Raw genomic sequence first — 14970 nt, forward strand, 5'->3', positions numbered from 1 at the left:
GGACCCTGATTTCCAAATGAAATGCAAAATTTACTTTCATCTGAAAAGAGGACTTTGGACCACTGAGCAACAGTCCAGTTCTTTTCCTCCTTAGCCCAGGTAAGACGTTTCTGACGTTGTCTTTGGTTCAGAAGTTGCTTTGTACGTGGAATGTGACAGTTGTAGTCCATTTCCTGAAGATGTCTGTGTGTGGTGGCTCTTGATGCACTGACTCCAGCTTCAGTCCACTCCTTTTGAAGCTCTCCTAAGTTCTTAAATCGGCTTCGCCTGACTGTCTTCTCAAGTCTGCGGTCATTCCTTTCACTTGTACAACTTTTCCTACCACACTTTTTCCTTCCAGTCAACTTTCCATGAATATGCTTTGGTACAGCACTCTATGAACAGCCAGCTCTTTCAGCAATGACCCTCTGTGGCTTACCCTCATTGTAGAGGGTCTTGATGATCGTCTTCTGGAAAACTGTCAAGTCAGCAGACTTCCCCATCACTGCTGTTGAGATTACTGACCTAAACCCAGTATTTATACCCTGAGAATAGTAATTTAATAGAACTTGAAATTAAATATTCTAATAATTTGAGATACTGATTTTTTGACTATTGATGAGCAGCAAGCTGTAATCATCAAAATGAAAACAAAAAAGTCTGGAAATATTTTACTTTATGTCTAATGAATTTAGAATATATTTAAGTTTTACTTTTTGAATTAAATTACAGAAAAAAAATACTTTTTCATGATATTCTAATTTATTGAGATGCACCTGTAGATGTATTGGTAAACATTTGCCACTAGTCCTCATCCTGGCACTGAGGCTGATACTGCAGCTCTAACCCAAATAATGCATGAAAGGGACCGGCAGGGGCACGGGGTGAAATCAAACTTGAGTTTAGACCAAGTCTTTCTGCTTTATATCACCTCTTGCCTGAATTATTTTTTCACTGTTGAACCTTTTCATCGTACAGCTACATACAGCGTAATGCAAGCGCACATGTTCAGGCCGCCCTTTGGCAACCCTAAATAACCATGAACCCAGCGTGGGATGAGGTCAGATCTCTCACCTCTGCACCTAGAGATTTGCACCAGGATGAATAATGCTGTAAAAGGCCTGTGGGCAGCTGCTCCCCTAAAGGTTGAGGAATTGAATTACTGACACTTTGCTGAGCATTTGTACAGTGACAGCGGGGTGTTAATGTACCGCACACCAAAAGCTGGTTGAACGCAAAGCTGTGATGGAATATTACACATGAAGGAGATTGGCAGGAAAGTAAAACTTCCTGCAGATCTGTAAAGTGAGACGGTCTTCAGTCTTCAGGTGGAAAATTGAATTGCGTTCCAAGGAAGACATACTGGTTTGGAACAACATAAGTGAAGTAATGACAGGACTGTAATTTTTAATGTAATAATGATCTATTTCAATCAATAATATAGCCTTTATCCAGATATATGAAAGCACATAGGCAGAAAACATCACACAAGCAACACTTTCATAGAGTCTTAGCCTTCCCCAGGCAAAGTAGGCCCAGGCAAGTTTCAAATACCCCTTTCCTCAAGACCAGTCCAGACTAATCCAGACAGATCTGAGGCATGTGGGCCTATGGGATGCTTTGGCCTACTCTTCCACTTCAGCAACTTCTGGCCTGAAGGACTGGGGTGCTTCACAGAGCAACCTCTGTCCTCATGTTTCAAAGACTCCGGGCTGAACTCACAGTTACTGGACCACTGAGAAAGCAAGTGAACGGTAAAGACACCAAAGACAAAACCAAGCCAATAAGACTCTAAAATCAAATAAAAACTAAAAGATTCAAATCCAAAACCCACAAAAAAACAAGCCAATAAAAAGCCTTTACAAAAATTATTAACTTTAATGATTCATGCTAAGGTTAAAAACTAGATTTGTTGGGCCATGCAAAAAGAGGTAATAAAGCAACCAATCTATAAATTTAAAATACCTTCTCAGGGGGAAAAAAATGGTACAAATGCTCTCACTGGTGCAGTATCTTATAAAAAGGTATTAAAATGTACCATTTAGGCACTAAATGTTATCGATTTGACTGAGAACAGGGGTCAGGAACCTTTTATGACCAAAGAGCCATTTTTTTTCTTCATTTTTGGTTAATACATTATTAGGAAATAATATAATATTATTTATATTTAAAAAAAAAAAAAAAATTTTTATTAGGTCTATAGACAACAACAACAACAACAACAACAACAAAAAATGCAACAAACAATAAATAAGTTTGCAATAAGGAATTAATTGTGCAGGGCTTTCACTGTGAGGTTGAGTTACCAACTGAAGAACATAAATCCTCTTCTTGTGTGTGTGTGTGTGTGTGTGTGTGTGTGTGTGTGTGTGTGTGTGTGTGTGTGTGTGTGTGTGTGTGTGTGTGTGAGTGAGTGAAGAACATTGCACAGTGTTTAGATCGACTGTGTTTACGTGAATACTCAACATCTTGGCATTTTGACATATTTCTGTGTGTAATTTACCATTTAGGCGCGCAACTGAAGACAAAGAGGTAACAAAAGTTTGAGTTTAGCTTGAAGTGAGAATTAAGGAATGCATTTCCCCTGTATGTTTACAGAATTAGTTGAGAGAGATTTGTTTCCTTGAAAAAAATTAACATGTAAGCCCTACTGTACCTGATATTTAGCCAAATGAGCTATCGGTGGCCAGCTGGTATTATTATTAAATGTTCAAATTAACAACTCATTCTTATACAATTGATATAATGTGGTTTTTATAATAATGTTATAATATTTCTTAATGATAGAGTAAAAATATAATAAATATGTAATATAGTGCATATATTTAGCAAAATGCTCCCCTCTAGAGTTAATTTTTCTAGCAACTAACATACTATATGGTCATTGAATGGCTTTACGTGACATTGTTCACAGGTCTCGCGTCTTTTTGTGGTTGAAATACTCATTGAATGATTTTGATGTTCATTCATGTGTATTTGGTGCTATAACTAGCAATACAGAGGATGACAGATCTGTTCACATGCCGTTTGAACTGAGGCACTTCAGTGATCAATCAAGCCATGCAACAAAATGTAGTAAAACTGTCAGAATTTGAAAGCTGAGACTGTTTCATATCAAAAGTAACCTGCTCTGTCTTGACTGTCGGCGCATTGTCAGTGTCCTCTTTACTCCACTATGGTTTTACATTGCGTGAGAAAATAGATGTGTGGCGTGAAAACAGTGTCAATTGCGTGAGTCTCACACTTAATGTGTGAGAGTTGGCAGACCTAGGCTACTATGTTTGTCCTTGTTTCGTTCAGAGCGCGCACACAGAAAGCATCCTGTCAATAGCAGATTCAGTTCTCTTTTGCGGCTTATGGCACTTTTAATATTTATTTTTAATGTCATGCACATTCTGCTCTTTACTTTCTCCTTCATTGATGTTTCTTTATTAATAACTTCATTAAACAGCATCATCAACTGAAAGCCGCCCAGAGTATCATAAATACAACACATTTATAGGACATTAAAAGGTCTCTGTGGCAAAAACAAAAGTACCTGGTAAAATGTTTTGAAATGTCTCTTGGCTCTTTCAATAAAAGAATATGTTTCAGTCCAGTCACTTTTTTATATATTTTTTAAATTTTAGCTGCTGTTCAAAAAATCGTTTTCGCCATTACCACAAATAAGCTACATAGTTGCTTGAATTTGAGTGCAGGAGCACAAGGTTACCACAGAAACGTAAGCGGTTTGCCATTGATTGCGGTCGTGACACTCTCAAACCGCATTGAACAAGCACTTTGGAATATATTATTATTCTAAACTTTTAATTTACTTTGGTAGGCTTTTTCTGCAGAAATCTTTCACACAGGAGGAACCTTTTCATAGTTCCAAGAACTATGAAAAGTACCTGGATTTTGCCGTGTTCGCACTGCAGGAACTAGGACTGATTTTAGTTCTAGGAACTCCTTTTGGAGGAACTAAATTAGCTCCTACTTCAGAGTAGGGTCTAAACCAGCACTATAGGAGCTACCAGTGACATAAGTGCTTGTTGATTGGCTGAAACGCATGCAAAACACAGGCACCCGCCATTTTTAAAAAAGCCGAGTACACACACAGTTTATAGCCTATATATTTACTCCACAAACTAACTCTACAAACACAGAAAACAATGACAGATGGACCTCTCGAGTTAAGGAGAAAATCCAAAGCAACTTTCAGGGGACCAAGTGAAACATGATTATGTATTTCTGCTCAGCTAGTGACATTGGATATCAACCACAGCAAACGCTAATACTTTTTCATATATTGTCTTCTTTCTTTGTATAACAGCTCTATCTAATAACATATTAGACAGACTGTTAAACAAATCGTAAACTAATGAAGACGGAGAATGTGAGCGCTGTGTGCTCAGGCTCTGGCGTTCTCAGCAATCAGGAAAACAGCCATAGGGGAACTATAGTTCTCGGGGAACCACCCTGGTGGCTAGTTCCTATAACTAAGTTCCTAGAACTAAACGGTGTGAAACCCCCTGATGTGTCGATAACTGATGAATTTTGCAATATGACACAATTAGTGAACTGTACCAACACTGAACTGTCTTATTAGAGCTGCTTTACAACAGAATTGATCTCTTATTTGATGAAGTTTGCATCATTGATTCTGTTATTAAAGGTGCTAAAGAGGATGTTTTGTTTTATACATTTTTGAAATATTACTTGAAACTGTCTTTACTAACTGATAAAAGACTATTTATTAAGTGCACTGAAAGTAATAATATTAATATACATCATCTGTGCACGAGGTAGGGCCTTAAAAACATCAGCCAATCGTTTACGCGATCTTCGCGTAAACGATTGGCTCTCTGGCTTGTCAATCACTGCCATGACGTTCCTTGTGAGAGACGTGCGCAGATTGGCCCTCTGGCTTGTCAATCACTGCCATGACGATCCATGTGAGAGACGCGCGGCTGCGCGCTCCAGAAACTTCCCCAACCTTCACAGGCGCCGCATGCAATGTTTTTGTCAGGAGACAGGAGTAACAACTGCAGATTATGAGTCACCTGCGGTGTGTCCGACATAATGAATCCACTAAGTGTGTGCGCGGCTTTAAGTGTAAGGCCGATTATGAATGTAAATTGATACTTATGACTGATCACACTCAAACACGTCCAGTCAGAGCCAGTTGCTTTCAGTCTGCGATTACAGTCGGTGTTCAAATTCCATGTGAAAGTATATAAATCTGCTTCAGGAGCAGGAAACAATCGCTGTATGTTGAGCATAGTCAGAATGTTTTAGCTAGTCGTTAAATGTGTGCCCGGCTTAATAACACAGCGAATGCCGGTGGTAAACACTCGTGTTCCGATACTCGTGCATGAGTTTTGGGAGGCGTTCCCTCTAAATGAGCTGTGAAAGAGGGGGGTTGTTCTTACCCATGCGCTCATTTCAAAAACTCAGTCGACAAAAAGAACCTCTTTAGCACCTTTAATGCTAAGGAGCTCCTTTGAAATAATCTGTATTGTATATATGATGATTTGACTTGACTTGAATACTTCAGATCAGGGGTGTGCATACCTGCTTCTGGATGGTCGCTTTCCAGCAAAGTTTATCTCTAGTGCCAATTAAACACACCTGAACCAGCTAATCAATGCCTTTAGGAATACTAGAAAGCTCCAGGCAAGTGTGTTGTAGGTAAACTACAAGAAAGTGGCAAGAAGGAGAACGATCCAATGATAATCTTGCTAGCCTTACCAATACTCATTACATTCAGACACTAAAGTCGGTCTCACCTGTCATTTGCTTTTCATCCATTTGCTTCTCTTCATTCAGCATCTCACTGACAGGCTGATGAGGTTCTACATCTTGAACTTTGGCAGGCTCTGAATCGTTGTTTGATGGAACTAGCTGTGCGTCTTCTTCATTGTCCACATGTGATTGAGTCTCCGCCTCTATTCCTCCTGCATCTGTCCGCACAGGATCTGATTCAAAGCTGGCGTTTCTACAGATGGAACATAAGTGATCTTCTTTGGGCTGGGCATGTGCATGACCTTCACCTGGTTGCTCACACTCTGGCTGGAACCACCTGAATAAAAAGAGGGAGCCAATGAGTCACCATTTCGCTGCATCCAAAATTAGGACATTTTTGGATCTGCTTAATACACGGATGTCCAATCCTACTCCTGGAGGGCCACTGTCCTGCAAAGTTTAGCTCCAACCCCAATTAAGCACACAAGAACCAGCTATTAAACTTCCAGGCAGGTGTGTTGAGGCAAGTTAAACCGATAAACAGTGGCCCTCCAGGAGCAGGCTTAAAGGAATTTTGAGCTATCCTGTTCCAGAATACAGATCTTTTACGGAAATGTACCTTTTGCACTGATGGCAAGAAAGCAGGTCTTTGTGGACATCGGCATCTGCGTCGCTGGGACATGAGCAGGGGAGGGTGGTGTCCTGTTGATCGCCACAGTTTTGGCACAGTAGGCTGTTGTGGTGCCATTGTTCACTGCTCCGGGTGCCACACTCAACACACATCCGGCAGTTCTACAAAGCATGCAGCTATAATTAGCTATACTGCATTAAAGAAATGGGACATATTTTGTCATGACAACAACAAAGTCTACCAGTGCCGCCCATACCTTACACCTCCAGCCGTTGGTGGGGATAGAGTCCATAGCCGGCTGCAAGCAGAAAGTGTGATAGCCTTTGTCGCACATATCGCACACTAGCATTTTAGTGTCTTCTCCAGGCTCCCTGAAAAATTCAAGGACACAGTCATTTCTGTGCAACTAATTCCATTAGTTTTTTTAAATAATACATCTCCATGGCTGTATCTACATTAAAGGGATGGTTCACCCAAAAATGAAAATTTGATGTTTATCTGCTTACCCCCAGGGCATCCAAGATGTAGGTGACTTTGTTTCTTCAGTAGAACACAAATGATGATTTTTAACTCCAACCGTTGCAGTCTGTCAGTCATATAATGCATTGAAACGTTAAGACCATCTATGAGAATAAAAAAAAAAACATGCACAGACAAATCCAAATTAAACCCTGCGACTCGTGACGACACATTGATGTCCTAAGACACGAAACGATCGGTTTGTGCGAGAAACCGAACAGTATTTATATCATTTTTTACCTCTAATACACCACTATGTCCAACTGCCTTGAGCATCCAGTGTGTGAGGTCTGAATGCACTCTGATGCTGGAAGTGATCTTTCGTACTCATTGACGTATACGCGTGAGAGATCACTTCCGACATCGAGCGCGTTTTCAGACCTCACATACCAGATGCTCAAGGAAGTTGGACATAGTAGTGTATTAGAGGTAAAAAATGATATAAATACTGTTCGGTTTCTCGCACAAACCGATCGTTTCGCGTCTTAGGACATCAATGTGTCGTCACGAGTCGCAGGGTTTAATTTGGATTTGTCTGTGCATGTTTTTTTTTTTATTCTCATAGATGGTCTTAACGTTTCAATGCATTATATGACTGACAGACTGCAATGGTTGGAGTTAAAAATCATCATTTGTGTTCTACTGAAGAAACAAAGTCACCTACATCTTGGATGCCCTGGGGGTAAGCAGATAAACATCAAATTTTCATTTTTGGGTGAACTATCCCTTTAAAGAGTTAGTTCTCCCAAAAATGAAAATTGTGTCATTAATGACTCACCCTCATGTCGTTCCAAACCTGTAAGACCTTCGTTCATCTTCAGAACACAAATTAAGATATTTTTGATGAAAGCCACGAGGTATCTGACTCCTCGTTATACAGCAATTTAACCACCACTTTCAAGTTCCAGAAAGGTACTAAAGACATCGTTAAAATACTCCACGTGACTGCAGTAGTTCAATCTTAATTTTATGAAGCGATGAGGATACTTTACAAAAAAAACAATGACTTTATTCAACAATACCCTCTCTCTTCTGTGTCATTCTCCAACGCGGTTTACATTCAGCGCTTCCAGGTTCCAAATACCTCTCGGACTTCATAAAAAATATCTTAATTTGTGTTCCGAAGATAAACAAAGGTCTTACAGGTTTGGAACGACATGAAGGTGATTAATTAATGACAGAATTGTAATTTTTGGGTGAACTAACCCTTTAATCCAGATACATTTGAAAGTGCATCTTTTTCTCTGCGTTTGGGCCTTACTTCCACACTGACACTTTTTTTTTTTTTTTTTTTTTTTGTCCTGCAAGAGTTGAGCTTTTTGAAAAGTCTCTCCCAAGTGGATAAATTTGAAATTTCGTATTGTAATGTGGACAGTGAAAACAAAGGTATTTAAAAACTATGACACAAGTTTAGTCATGTGATGCATATTGTACCTATAGTTATATATGGTTATACTATGGTGCTATTCACTTGCACAGTGTTGCTTAAGATAAATGTTACTTCATACAATCTTCATATTACATTCCTGCAAAGATGCAATTTAAACCATAAATGGAATGACACACACCAGTAAGTGGTGGGATATTTTGCTAGTAAAATGATTGTGCTAGACAAATAGCATGAGAACTTTATTATGTCTGGTCTTTCTGCATCATCTCAGTGAGCTGTTTACTCCACTGAAAAGTAAACTACGGCAACCTCAGTGAATGTATGAGCATATAAAGATGAGCTATTGAGGACCACTCAACAGAAATGAGTAACAGTGCAGGCACGCTATACAGACTGGGGAGAATAAAAGGCAAAGCTTGGCTGCAACTCACTTGCATGTCTGACAGACTTTACACTCGGGGCACTGCCAGCCTGCCCTCTTCAGAGGAGTGACGCTGATGTCCAGACACATGCCGTGGTAGTGCAACCCACAGCTGGTGCAAAAAAGCTGGTCCAGGAGATCCCCGGGGCTGTCGCACAATATACAGTTCGCCTCCTCTTCATCTGAGAGAGAGAGAGAGAAAAACAAGAAATCAATTACCTTCGAAATAGGGTGCACATTATGCTCACTTTACCTGGTCTAATCCATTTTCAAATTATTAATTCAATTAAATTAGATATATAATTATATTACATATCCAATTAAATATCCAATACTGACCAACACGATTAATAAAAACAATGTCATATTGGCTGATAACCAATATGGTATAGTGCATCCCTACTCTAAAGGATTTTTATGTTGTCTGGTCACCAGTGAGATCTCTGGGATTTTCAAAACAACAAAACATCTAGAAATAGATTTTTTTGCCCTTGAAAAGGCTAAATTAACTTGATGAGTATCAAATTAATTGTGGCCACTGTGGGTGGTGAAAAAAACAAAAGTTTTTAAAAGAAATCAATACTTTTATTCAGGATTAATTAAGTTGATCAAAAGTGATGATAAAGACATTTATAATGTCACAAAAGACATTTTCAAAATGCTGTTCTTTTGAACTTTCTATTCAACAGAAATCCTGAGAAAAATGTATCATGGTTTACACAAAAACAACTGTTTTCAACCCTGATAATAATAGGAATTTTTTTTTTCTCGAGCATCAAATCAGCATATTAGAATGATTTCTGAAGGATTATGTGACACTGAAGACTATAATAATGATGCTGAAAATTCAGTTTTACCATCACAGGAATAAATTACATTTTAAAATATATTAAAATAGAAAACAGTTTGAAAACTTTTTTTTGTCTTTTTTTATTAAATTTTTTTTACAGTATTTTTTAATTTAAAAAAATCCAGCCTTATAGCATAAGAGACTTCTTTAAAAAAGGTAAAAATGCATCTTACTGACCCCAAACGTTTGAACAGTAGTGTGTTAATAAGTACTGTTTTTTTTGATGTTAGAATAAGTTGTTTTTGCAGTTGAGTTTCAATCATTGCTTAGTGCACGAATAAATAATAATAAAGACAGTTCTCACATTTGCTGACGGCCAGCTCAATGTGCTCTGTGCACAGGACAGAGCGCCTCCTGAAGTCCTGAAAGGTTCCGGCGGCCCCCGCGCAGGGGTAATGGTACGAGCGATCACACCCCTCCTCACAGCACTTGATGGATGCTCCAAGGCGCTTACAATATGCACAATGCTATAAAAGATGAGACATAATTGATGAGACACTGACAACACAGACTCCAGTTTTGATGCAAAAGCATGTTAAAAGAGAGTCCATCAATTACTTTAATACATTCTATAGTCGTTCATTGAAACCTTACATGCATTAACTGCTCATCACAATCAACATTCAAGCTTTAATGTCTAGCAACTAATATTAAACCAAACAAATCTATACAATGAGACATGAAAGCTGACAGTGTAATGCCTGTGGTCAGACTAACAGCTAAGGCGAGCTGTGACAAACCACAATGATGACAGACTGACTGATGTGTAATTATCCCATTATGCCTACAATCTCCCACAGACCACAGACGAGAAGGGCCAATTCACTAAACAGTTGCGCAACTATTGTGTGCAATATCTCAGCACCATGTGTATTGAAATTAAGTCACTGTCATATAGATGTGCAGCAAGTCAAGTGCACTGCATTTTAAAGAGCTGATTTAGGTGTCTGAATGAGAGTGGTGCAGTGATGCTGTAAAGTCAGAGTAAAGTACAGCAGATTGCAGTAGTCTGCTGAATCTTCCAAAGAAATGTGCTTAGAACTAGCCTGCAAGATTGTTGCAATTAGCTATTACTAAAAATAAATAAATAAATAAAAAGCACTATAATAACTTTAACTTGAGATAACTCAAACATTCAAGTTGTCACTTAATACAAAGTCACATTTCAAGTTGACTAAACAAAAAATAAGACAGCATGAATGCTTATTTGAAACAACAAACAAATTATCTTTTACAGTGCAGTGAGCAAATTGCATTAAAGATTGTGGGGTCTTTTGGGGGCCTTTACTGGAATTGCATAATTCCATTTGTAAACTGGGAGTTAAACAACACAGTCAGAATGTGAAAATTAAAAACATTATCAGCCATTCATTTTTAGTTCATACTCTTGCCATTTTCTTATCATGCTTAAACTTTAAACATGCTTTTACTCTCAATATGAGGTTTAGTAAATTATGACTGAATTTTTATTTTGGTATAAAAATCCCTCTCATCATATTTATCACCATAAACAAGTTCTCATCATATTTATATTCTCTCCATACTTTTCAACATACTTATCAATCTCTCAGTATTAGTTTTGTCACAATCCTGGAATTTCTAATTTTGATATTACGCCTTGAAAAATATCAATATTCGATACCATTTTTGAAACCACAGAGAAAAAATGCCACAACATTAAGGGCATACAATTTGAACGGTATCCAAGTTAATTTACTTTTGACCATATTCAAAGTATTATCTTATCAACTGAAACTCCTTAGACCCAGCAGCTCTGAGTGGGACTGTATAGAAATAATATTAATAACAATCATATTATTATTATTATTATTTATAATACAGAAATATATAATTTTTTAATACAAATGCATTGTAAAATAAAAAAGTAATATTTCTAAAAAAAAAGTTTATGATGTTACTAAATTACATTATGCATGGCTAAGAATTTCTTCACTTGCAAGAGTTGAATCCTAAAGCTTTTATTTTGGCATAAAACTGCAGAGACTTTAAGGGCCCTATTGTAACGATCTAAAACGCAAAGTGTAAAGCGCACAGCGCAGGTGCACTCAGGGCGTGTCCAAATCCACTTTTGCTATTTTAACGACGGAAAAACGATCCGTGCGCCGGGGCGCATTTTTGAAATGGGTTGTCCCTATTCTCTTAATGAGTAATGGGCGTAACGTTCAATAAACCAATCAGAGTGTCATCTCCCATTCCCTTTAAGAGCGAGATGCGCTCGCGCCATGGCGGATTGCTATTTACATGGCGTACACGCGATGAGTCAGTTAATATATATGTGTGTATAGGCACGATAGTTAATTAATTAGCCAATTTCGTTCATCATTATAAGTAGTAATAGGCTGAATTGAAAATAGGCAGCCTAATTCTAATACACGCAATGACTATTCATCATTACATTTTTATATTTATGTAGCCTACACAATAATATTCTTTTACACTGTAATCCTTTTGTTTTTAATATTTGGTTTTTAATATTTGGCATGTTTGTGTGATGCGCATCCCTGTGTGTAATAAGCAAAGTCAACGCGCACTGTGGACGCGCCCAGAGGCGCAGTTTCTACCAACGCGCTCTAACAAAAAAATATTGCGCCATTGACTTTAGACTTTAGACCAGGTTTGAGTTGGTCTATGGCGCAGTCTATTTTCAGCTCCTTAAAATAGCAATGCGCCGGCAATGCGCCTGAACACACCTCTTTTTTAGACCAGCACGCCCATGGGCGCACTAACTGGCAAACACACTTGCGCTGCGCCTTGCGTCGCATTGCGCCGGGTGTATTATAGGGCCCTTAGTGTCTGTGACAACAGTTTGACAAATGCTTCTAGTGGTGGGCAATATGACCAAAATCTTATATCACGATAACAATATATATCATGATATAGTAATTTTTGCTTTAAATAAGGTTATGATATCAAAATTTTTCATACCATTGAAATGTCATAATTCGTATCACCATTTTCAATATCATTTAAAAAATACTAGCCTAAAAAACTGTCAAGCTTACTGAAGACAAGTAAACCGTGATAATGAAAAAAGAGAACAAAGACAACAACAGAACAAAGACACAGACGAAATAGACCTACCTGAAAAACTTCAAGCACTAGAGATACTACATAAAATGTATAAAGTAATCAAAAGTATAAAAACAATGCATAGTCTTTACTGTGTAAATTAAATATAAATTTGTTCTTATTAAAGTTACAAAAGCAAGCAGTGAGAGATTTTCTCTCTTTTTTGTTGTCTGATTAGTATTAATAATGACAGCAGGTAAATTTGGATGCTGTCCCTTTCTGCACCGATCCATAAAGCCTTTCTGAAATGTACCTTCACTTAAGACATAAATGGCTATGTTTACTTGCAAATACATGGTCACTTTGACACATAGGTGTGTGTATTTAACCGTTCAAGTCTAATTAGGCACTCAGTTCAGTCCTCACGCTCTCTATGAGCAGCGGCTTGCACGTCTCTCAGACAGTTTATTAACCGCCATGCTTAAAACACTTAACATCGAGCACGTCCCTAATTTGCGACCGCCTTCTGAGAGAGGCAGGTTTCTCTTCGCGCACTTTGGCAGTGTGCCAGTCAGCACGAGTGCTGCACTGAGTTCCTTTTCAGGATATATTGCGCTTACAACTCTTTAACATCAAGCACGTCCCACTCTTTATATTCTCATTCATGCATTTCAGCACTCTGAAGTGTCAATAGTACTTTATATTTACATACCGCAATATATATGATCATATAGCAAAATCTCTAACGATAGACATTTTATTACATGGTAATGATAAATATCGTCATACCGCCCAGCCCTAAATGCTTCATTACAAATCTGTGTGAAATACTGAAAATGTAAAAAAAATTATGTGAAAAGAAAATTATGCGACTGTGAAAATAAAATGTAACCGTTACACCGACAAATTAATGGGGTGGTTCAATGCGATTTCACTTTTTTAACTTTAGTTAGTGTGTAATGTTCAAGCTGTATGCTTGAGCATAAACAGTATCTGCAAAGTTACAGTGCTTAAAGTTATGGCAGTTTATTGCCTACAAAAACGGCTGGTTTGGACTACAACAAGCTTCTTCCCGGGTTGGTGACATCATAAACCCTGCAAAACACGCCCCCGGGAACATGCAACAAAGTGGGCGAGGACATGTGGCACAGCACAATGAAAGCGAAAGAGTTGTGTACACCCGACGCGAGCGGCGCGGCGTAGCACGACGCATCAAAAGATAATAGAACCCATTATAATCTGTGATTTTTTCTACACTGGATGTGACGCTGAAGACAGCTTCCAGAATCTACACGAGTTCAATGATGGATTTGCACAAAGCTAGGCTTTTACTGAAAGATGAAGCAGTTCCCACTTTAAAAGCAGAAGCTGCTGTTTATTGGCTTCAAACTGTAAGTACGTTTTATTGTTTGTACATGTCTTTTAAACATATAGTTCTGTTGCTATTTTTGGTTGCATCAAGGACATATACAAAGAGCAACTCGTTTTTGCTTCGCTAGCCAGTTAGCTGTATTCTAGTGCATACTTCTCCAACAAACACCAACAAACTTCTATTTTCATAGACAAACAGTTGTTCTTGCCGTAAATTAAACGCTACCTTTACAAAAATGCGACTACTGAGTCATGTATTCGGCTACAGTAAAGCTTTAATCAGGATAAAACTGTATATTGAAAGCTAACAAACAGCAGTGACAGCATCTAAACACTTTGACACAAATACAAAATGAAATACCATTCATAAACGTCCTTTAAAAGTCGCAATTGCTGTTCATCTGGGTCTGATTCGGGCTCAATTTGATAGAGCAATATAATCAAATTGAGCATACAATATAACCGAAGCCCATGTAACCGGTAACAAATGGTAAGGGGTGTGGCGTGGCGTTTCCGGACGCTTCAGCGAATCACGATGGCTCTGGATTACACTGGGCCCGCTAACCAATCTGAGCACATTGCGTTTTCGGAGGGAGTGGCTTCATAGAAGCAGAAAGTCAAACGAGCCGTTCATATGACAGTGGAAACAGAGGTGTAGAATAAAGCTAAAATATATGAAATATACAGCGTTTTCAAAAAAACTAAGCATTAAGACATGTTAAACTGCGCCCCAAAAACACAATAAAGCCTAGAAAAAAAACATTGAACCACCCCTTTAATGTTCCCCTTGTAATTTTTAATCAAACTAACTTCCCTTTTCTCTGATGACATGTTTACTGGCGCAAGGGTGGGACACATGACAGGTCACATGACATCACAACAATAGCAAACCACAACCATCTAATCAATTCCCCATGGACAAAATCATGCCCACCCTACATTTTTCTAGTTCGAGAAGCTGTTTCACTCAGATATAAGTCACAATATGGAAGAAAATACTATCGCAACTTCCTCTTCATGCCCATCATTTAATGAAAATACACATATTGCAGTTT

The 14970-nt window shown here is 38.2% G+C and overlaps 1 protein-coding gene across 1 annotated transcript in view; it reads right to left on the bottom strand.

The window, feature by feature from the left end:
• kmt2cb (lysine (K)-specific methyltransferase 2Cb) overlaps window positions 1-14970 on the bottom strand; it is a 133666-nt gene that overhangs the window by 67797 nt on the left and 50899 nt on the right. Inside the window, 5 exon segments of the mRNA XM_048165067.1 lie at window positions 5748-6040; window positions 6323-6495; window positions 6591-6705; window positions 8675-8846; window positions 9819-9981. Of these exon segments, the coding sequence (XP_048021024.1) occupies window positions 5748-6040; window positions 6323-6495; window positions 6591-6705; window positions 8675-8846; window positions 9819-9981 (916 nt within the window).

Source organism: Megalobrama amblycephala, linkage group LG17 (assembly GCF_018812025.1).
Source record: "Megalobrama amblycephala isolate DHTTF-2021 linkage group LG17, ASM1881202v1, whole genome shotgun sequence".
NCBI classification, from domain to species: domain Eukaryota; kingdom Metazoa; phylum Chordata; class Actinopteri; order Cypriniformes; family Xenocyprididae; genus Megalobrama; species Megalobrama amblycephala.